At 51.1% G+C, this 8,476-nt stretch overlaps 1 protein-coding gene across 1 annotated transcript; it reads left to right on the plus strand.

Annotated features, from left to right (window-relative positions):
* The first annotated feature begins 411 nt into the window (after positions 1-411).
* On the plus strand, positions 412-1,303 carry Cited4 (Cbp/p300-interacting transactivator, with Glu/Asp-rich carboxy-terminal domain, 4). Its single transcript, NM_053699.2, has one exon. It carries the CDS (start codon positions 615-617, stop codon positions 1,152-1,154), a length of 540 nt encoding a protein of 179 aa, NP_446151.1. The 5' UTR covers positions 412-614; the 3' UTR covers positions 1,155-1,303.
* The last annotated feature ends 7,173 nt before the right edge of the window (positions 1,304-8,476 follow it).

The raw sequence follows: 8,476 nt of genomic DNA on the forward strand, positions 1-8,476 counted from the left end.
GGAATCTTAAAGGCTTTACTGTGTGTTTCCAGGAAATCGCTTCTGCCTCTGAGGCTCAGTCTGAAAAGTTAATGTTGAGTGGACCCCAAGATCCTGAAGCTCCAGGAACTGGCTCTCCCACCTCATCTTCTGGCAAATTCAAGCTACTCCCATACCCCCACTAACCAAAACCTTAAAGGCTTGGCCAAGCCCCAGAAAATATCAACCACCCAGCCTCACCAAAGCTCCAACAACCTGGGACGCCCTGGGAAGCTCAAAGGGCGGAGCTCTGGTAGGGGGCGGCACCGATAAACTTCTTAGACCGGCGCCCAGCCAATGACAGGCAGGGGGCGTGGCGATCCCGCCTCTTGGTATAAGAAATCGACAGACTCCGAAGCTCTGTGCGAAAGCCTGCGAACCCTTGTACTGTCTGGTGGTTTTGCAGTCTGCTACTACTGCGGTAGAGCAGCGCAGAAGAGAGGAGATCCGGGAGACCCGCGTGAGACAGTGAACAAATCCGATTTAATCTTCCTCTGTCTGGCTGAGTTGCAGGAACCTCACTGTGCCCGGGTCTCCCGCCCAAGAGGAGCCGTTGGCCGAGACCCGAGGCGTGTACTGACTGACCGCCAGCTGCCATGGCTGACCACCTGATGCTCGCCGAGGGCTACTGCCTGCTACAGGTGCCGCACGCGCCCCGGACTCTGCAGCCATACCCAGGCCCGGGCCTAGACAGCGGTCTGCGGCCGCGGGGGGCTCCGCTGGGACCGCCGCCGCCATCCGGGACCTTGGCATACGGCTCTTTCGGATCGCCTGTCTCCTTCCAGCCCTTCCCCGTCTCGCAGCCGCCGGGCGCCGGTAACGCGCACCTTCAGTCTGCAGCTACGCCGTCCCCGGGCCGCATGCCGGCGCCCCCGTCAGCCGCGGGAGGGCCCTCACCTCTGCAGCCCGCTCCGGGAGCCGCGTCCCCGCTGCCGCTGCCGCCGCCGCCGCCGCTGCCGCCCGCCCTGGGCTGCATGGACGCGGAGCTCATCGACGAGGAGGCGCTGACGTCGCTGGAACTCGAGCTCGGGCTGCACCGTGTTCGCGAGCTGCCCGAGCTCTTCCTTGGCCAAAGCGAGTTCGATTGCTTCTCGGACCTGGGGTCAGTGCCGGCCGCCGGCTCGGTGAGCTGTTGAACGCCACCACCGAGAGACGCCGGACTGCGCCCGGTGGCCCGGCCTGCACACACCCTCCGTGAGGGTGGAGGCGCCGGGTTTTTGCGCCGAGACGGCTCCAGCTGTGGACACCTGCCTTGCCTCCAGGCCCTGCCTCCTGCCGGATGACGGTTGGGTCTTGCTTCTCGTACCCAAGCCTCAGCGTTCTAATGGAGGGAACTGAACCAGCCTGTGGATTCCATGTTCTTGAATTCTGTGCCCTCTTTCCGCCCCTTTCCCCCAATCTGAGCCATTGCAGGCCTCTACCTTCTATCTCGTGCAGCCTATTAATCGAATTGGGTCTAGGGAGCCATCTCCCTGTACCCCTACCTTCCCTGGTCCTCTGGCCTCGGGGAGGGAAGGTTTTTACACCCTGCAGAGTGAAGCCATGCTCCGGGTGGCCTCTGAAACCAAAATAAAACTGGGTTGCTTTACAGTTTTGAGTTTCCATTTCCTTTTCATCCACACTCTCAAGTGCCTGTAACTTGCAAAAAGCCCGAGGCTGTTAGAGGCCCAAAGTGGAACTGAGGCTACCAACCCCAACAGCCCAAAGGACAAGAAACTTGATAGTTTCTTTTGATAATGTCTTAAGAGTTGTGCAACTTGAGAGGTCATAACTTGAGAGGTCCAGGCTGCTGCCTGGCCAGTAAACAACTTATCCTGTTTGATTTCCTAGCTACTAGGACTCCAGGAACTCGGTGGTCCCTGAAGATCCAGGCAGCCCTAGCTTTGGACAGAGACTATCTCACTTGCCCATGACACTGACCTTTTGGTTTCCTTGGAGGGAGGTGGTCTTGGTCTTGATGCTTTTATAGGGGTGTGTGTGTGTGTGTGTGTGTGTGTGTGTGTGTGTGTGTGTTGGCAGAGATTGAACCATATATACTTCACACACACTTCATAGTTCACCCATGTAATGACTAGCGTGCTGTCAGACTCTTAGTCACCTCCGTAAACTATGGAGATGTTTGTTCTGCACACTGCGCACAAGGAATCATAGGGACAGACCTGGAAGCAGACTGTTCTTGGAACATGGAAGGGACTTGTCCAGAAAACAGGTGGAATGGGTTCAGCTGGTTGGGGTGGAGGTCATTTCAGCTGCAGGGAGGTGCATCTGATGGAATCAACAATATGGAATGACAGATGTTTTGAGGAACAGGACAGGACCTTGATTAAAGGGAGGGCTGCATACCAGTTCGTGGACTCTATGGGAAAGACCGGGAGCATCTGGAACAGACCAGGAAGATCTAATGCCTTCATGACAGCTCTATGTGGCCATCTCAGTCCTCATTCCACAGATGAGGGGTGTGGTGCTAGCCCAAGCCTGGTAAGGTTTGACCTTCAAGACCAGGCCTTTATTGTACCCTCTGCTGCTGACTCTGAAAAAGATCCCCTACTGTGTGGGAGAGAGGCTGGAAGGCAGGCTAAAGACCAGGGGAACGAGGCCTGGTCAGACATGTGTCCCTTAATGCTAGGGCCAGGCAGTGGCACATTCTCTAGGATACAGAAAATCCCAGAGACTAGAGAGCAAGGCCACTGAGCCCTCTGTCATTTGTCATTTGCTCTAGTGCCAAGTGCTCCTGCACATGACTCCAGCAGCGGTGAGTTGTCCCAGGGTATACTGTATGGGCACCAGCTCTAACACCTATAACACAGGCAAAGAGTGGGTGACAGGAAGTGTTCTGTAGAGAAATAAAGCTCTACTCTAGGATCCCAGGGACTTTCTGGGACAGATGGAAGGGAAGAGTCTTCTGGACAGACCTTTGAGTTAAAGAGTATTCAAGCATTGCCTAGACTTCCCAGACCAGAATCAGAAACCAAAGAATTCAGTTGGGAAGGTTTGGCCCTGGGCTGGACACTACCTTGATTGCCTTTTCTGTAGACCTCAGTTTTTCCACCAGTAAAAAGAGGCTCCATTTTCTGCTCTGCTACTTTACAAGACAATAACCCTCTCTGAAGGTGAGGAACCAGCTCAATGATGAGTTAATAAGCAGTTGGTTTAACTCTCAATGCCTCCCGAGTAGAAGGGAATACAATACTACCACGCCAAGCCGCACACAGTGACCCACACCTGTAATCTGGCATTGGGGATGCTGAGTTCGAAGTCAGCCTGCACTACAGAGTGAGTTCTAGACTAACCTAGTAAGATTCCTGTATCAAAAGAGAAAAGGCATGTGTGGGCGGGGGGGGGGGGGGGGTACTAAACATAGATTTAAGGTAGAGATCCTGTCTAGCATGTACAAGGTCCTGGGTTTAATTCCCAGGATCAAAACAAAAACAATCAAAATGTCCGTCATCCTCCCAAGAGGGACCACTGACAAGCTGGTCTGCAGACAGATGGACAGAGAAGACAAGGCTAGAACTGCTCACCAGATCCTGGCTCAGGAGCTGCAGGAGAGAGCAATGAACTTCGAGTCTCATTACCATATAACCAGTTCTAGAAGAGTATCTGGAGTTGCCTGACCTCAGGCAAAGTCCCCTCACCCATGAGTCTTAACATGGCTTCCTGTGGTGTCTTTAATCTCTTCCTGAGAGCCTGCCTCCTAAAGCAGCCTGTTGCCCTTCTGTCCTGAGGATCTCATTCTCCTGCCTGGGCAGCATCTGTCCAGGTCTTTAAATTCAGGTTCCCTAAAGGGTGGGAACTCAGTTGTACCACAGACAAAGCATGCTTTCTCCTCCTCCTCCTCCTCTTCCTCCTCCTCCTCCTCCTCCTCTTCCTCTTCTTCTTCCTCTTCCTCCTCCTCTTCCTCCTCCTCCTTTTCCTCCTCTTCCTCCTCTTTCTTTTCCTCTTCTTCCTCCTCCTCATTGTCATCATCGTCGTCATCATCGTCATTGTCATCGTCATCATCCCATTTCCCGAGCCCAACGTTCTTTATTTTTATTTGTCTTTTATCACCAAAACCTTGTGTTTTTCTACATGTAGAACCTCTCTGTAAACTGGAGTCTTAATTAACAGCACAACCACCGTAGAGCCACTGTGGAGTTTAGTGCAAGCTTCAAAGGGGGGTGTACACGTGTAGTCCCAGCAAGGAGATCAGGAGTTCAAGGTCAACCTTGGCTACATATTAAGGTTAAGGCCAGCCTAGAATCTATGAGAGAGCCTGACTCGGAAAGGGAGCTCAGTAGTTAAGAGTGCTTGCTTCTCTTTTGGAAGACCAGAGTTCCCAGCACCCACATCAGGAGGCTCACAATTACCTAACCGCAGCTCCAGAGACTCCACACCCTCTTCCAGCCTCACATAGCACAGATGCATGCAAGCATATGTGTGTAAAGTTGAAATCAATGAACCCCTAAAGAGGCTGCTTTAGCCTCCTAGCCGGGTCAGTATGGCCGTGAGACTGTTGTAAGTGGGGATCCCCAGGAAGCAGGTTCCCAGAAGGTTCTGTTTGCAGGAGATTGTTGTCTTTAGAATCTATACTTCACAGGGCACAAGAGGAAGCTCAAAGGAGTGAAAGTCACATAGCTAATCCAGCAAGGATCAGCCAGCCCCTGTGCACAACTCTGAAGCTAGAGGGGCCCTTCAAGTTAGCCCAGGTTAGGCCCTTCAAGTTAGCCCAGGTTAGGCCCTTCAAGTTAGCCCAGGTTAGGCCCTTCAAGTTAGCCCAGGTTACTCCTTTCTGCTTCTGTCTCATCAGTCATGGAGTGGGGGCTGCCCTGGAATTGTCATGGCCCTGGATGGGTAGGGCAATCCCCTACAGATGAGCCACATGCCTGAAGGCACTTCCAGGAAAAGCTGGTACCTCCCTGTTAGGACAACAATTCCATGGAAGGGGATGAGTGTTCTGCACAAACCGCAGGGTCCTAGACATGTCTCCTTACAGTTACACTCCATGTCTCATCGGCTACCCCGTGGTCCCTGAGTGTCACCTTCCTTATTGGAGAACAACAGAAAAACAACCAAATATTTATGGCACACTGTCCACTCTAACAGCACTGCCATCATGGTTGTGCCGTTCCAGCTCAGCTAAGAGCTCGACAGGCATCGCTGAGTAAATTAATGAGCAGCCTGATCTCAGCCTTTTCCCAGGCAGCTTAAGCCGTTTAGCTGACTACTGGGCGATCCTTCTGAGTTCCTTAATCCACCCTCGCCTAACTCTTCACGCCACTTTGATGCTCCAAGTACTGGGTCGGGATTAGTGCCAACTAAAAGACACTGTCAGCACCTAGTGAGCGCGTGCCCTGCATTCCTACTGTGTGCGGGAATGATGGCGACTCCCGAGGAAGGCAGGAGACACCCATTCTCTTCCAGTTTCTGCTTCAGCAGCCACCCACCCCATCAGGAGCTCTTCCTGGTAGGTTCATCTCCATCCCAGAGGTCAAGAAACTGGGGCACAGTGAATTAGTCCATGGCACACCCCAGCTCTGCAGGGCCTGCCCCATGCCCAGGCTGAATCTGGTGAAGGAACAGAGGCGCGGCCCGAGCTTGCCACTCTGTGCCTATGAAAAGCAGAGGTGACTGAACCTTCCAAGGCCTTGGTTTCTTTCTCCGTGCAAGAGAAGAGTCACACCGACAATCCAGGCACATGTTACGAGGACTCAAATGAGCTGGGTCCTGAGAAGACATTGTAGTCGGTGCAGACAGGAGCCGGAGAGATGGGAAAGGACATAAGGCACTGGCTACTCTTCCAGAGGATTTGAGTTCAATTCCCGACACCCACATGGAGGCACTTAACTCCATCTCTGATGCCTTCTTCTGGCTTCCATAGATGCTGCATACATATAGTACACAGACAGTCATGCAAGCCCACACACATAAAAATAAATAAACAAATAAATACATTTTAAACATTGGTGCAGTGCTAGGGTGAGGTTGAGGATGGACCGCCACTGCTGTTATCCTCCAGCTGACTTGGGCTGGGGGTGGGGGTGCTGTACACGTTGGGATTTAAGGTCAACTGAAGCACAAGAGTTGCACATGGAGGACTCCCAGCAGTCCCTGCTGAGAAGGGTCTGGAAAGTTAAGAGTTCATGGTAAGGGTGTGAGAGCACATGTACTTGGGAACTGGAAGCAGGAGGATCAGGAGTTCAAGGCCAGCCTCAACTACTTACTGAGTTCGAAACCAGCCCGGGCTACATCAGACTCTGTCTCAAACAAAGGGTGAGATGGAATCGTTGAGACTGAGCTGTCATCGGTGTGTGCCCTGACAGACGGGAAATCACAGGAAGCGCCAAGCTCAGCCTCCCCTGTCAGACAGGCACCTCACGCTCCCATGAGGATGTGCTGGGATGTCTGTGGGAGTCACTTATGGGGACCAGCCACAGGCCAGGGAAAGCACCTCCTCCCACAGAAATACTCATAACATTTCAGGAAATATAAATCATAAAATCCCCAGCTTCTCTTTCCCATGTGCAAAATGAACACATTATGTCGAATACATCTATACTAACACACTTTCATACAGTCGGGACTATAGCATTTCTCTTGTTTCAGTGAGGCTTAGACTCCCTAAGTAACTGAGAATGCTCTTGGATTTCTGATCTTCCTGCCTCTGCCCCAAAGTGCTGGGATTATAGGCATGTACCTCACCCAGCTTGTGGGGGGCTGCAGATCAAGCCCAGGATTTTGTGCGTGTGCTTTACCATCCGAACTATTTCTAAGCTCCTAACTGCTCTCCCTACCCCCTTAGTATATTTTCATACTCTTTCCAAATGAGTAAATATGGCTCTATCTCGTCATTTGCTTGTTCTATTCTTGTCTGCAGACAGGGTCCCATACTGTAAACACGGCTGGCTTAGAACTCTATGTAGCTAGGGTTGCCTGGAGTTTGCAGAGATCCTCCTGCCTCAGCTCCTGAGTGCTAGGGTTACAGGAATGCACCACCACACCAGGCAACTTCATTCTATTTAATGACTACATTGTGAGCAGTTCCTTCTGCAGCCCCCAGTGACGGACATGCCAGCCGTCTCCTGAGTCTCGGGATAAGGAATAATGCTACCAGAAGACCCGGTCTGTTTACCTTGTATGTCTGTGGGAAGGGTTGGCTCTGTGGGGTGAATTAGCAGAGGGAATACTTGATCTGATGAGATGTGCAAAGAAAATGTCTCCAGGAGTGAAGTAACCAATTTCACCTTGCCCCCTGTCAGCTCTGTGTAAGAAATCCTGCAGGCTCTCACCCTCGGCTCTCCTGGGCATAAGAACAGTTCAAAGCTTTGTCTAAGTGTGCAGAGTCATTTACTCTCCATTTACTTGATCATTATTAAAGACATTGCCTATTTTTATTTCTTTCTCTGTGAATTGCTGCTCACACCACTGTCTGGGGGCTCTGTTGGGGTTGTGTGAAGTTTTTTTTTTTAATAGTTTAGAACTTTTTCTAGCTACCCACACCATAGGCTCTACCACTGAGCTGAAGTCCTAACATTGTTTTTAGTTTTCCTTTTACTTTGAGGTATGGTTTCACTAAGTCCCTCAGATTGACCTTGACTTCTCCCTGTGACACAGGCAGGCCTTGAACTCATGGCCCTCTGACTCACTCTCAGTAGCTGGATAGCAGACTTGTGGCACCAGGTCTGGCTTACATGAGAAATCCTTATGTATTATAAATACTCAGCCCTTGAGGCTGGAGAGGGTTCAGTGTTTAAGAGCACGTGCTGCTCTTGGATCCCCCCACTTTGGGATCCAAGTCTGATTCCCAGCACCTACCCCAAGGCTCACAACCATCAGTAATTCCAGTTTCAGGACTCGCTCTTCTGACTTCTGATGGCACCATGCACATACATGGCTCACATAAATTCACACGGCAAATATTCATACACATAAGATGAAATAAAGAAACCATAAAAAAATAAAACAGTAAAACCCTGTTGGGAGTATTTAGATGTTATTTCCACATCTGCTGCTGGTTATTTAACTGTAATGTGGTATTGTTTGCCTCTCTTTGCCTCTGTGTGTGTGTGTGTGTGTGTGTGTGTGTGTGACATGCATGTTTATACGTGTGCTCATGCATGTAGACGGCACCATGCCTGTGTGCCATCTGGAATCAGGAGGTCTTTGCAGGGTATCTTCCTCAGCTGCTCTCCACCTTGGTTGTTTTTTTTTTTTTAATTCATCAACTCTAGGGCTCACCCATTAGATTAGACCAGCTGACCAGCAAGCTCTGTGGACCCCTCATCTCTGTTCCCTCATGAGAGTTACAGATGCTTGTGGCCATGCTTGGCTTTTTATGAATATTATTAACCTGACTCAGGTTCCCCTGTTTCTATGGCAAACACGTTGCCCATTGAGCCACACCATCCCAGCCCTGGCAGTTGCTAACTTCTTATATCATCAAATCTCTCTGTGTCCCCCTTAACGGCTTCTTGGAATTAAA

The sequence above is a fragment of the Rattus norvegicus genome, chromosome 5 (assembly GCF_036323735.1).
Source record: "Rattus norvegicus strain BN/NHsdMcwi chromosome 5, GRCr8, whole genome shotgun sequence".
Lineage (NCBI taxonomy): Eukaryota > Metazoa > Chordata > Mammalia > Rodentia > Muridae > Rattus > Rattus norvegicus.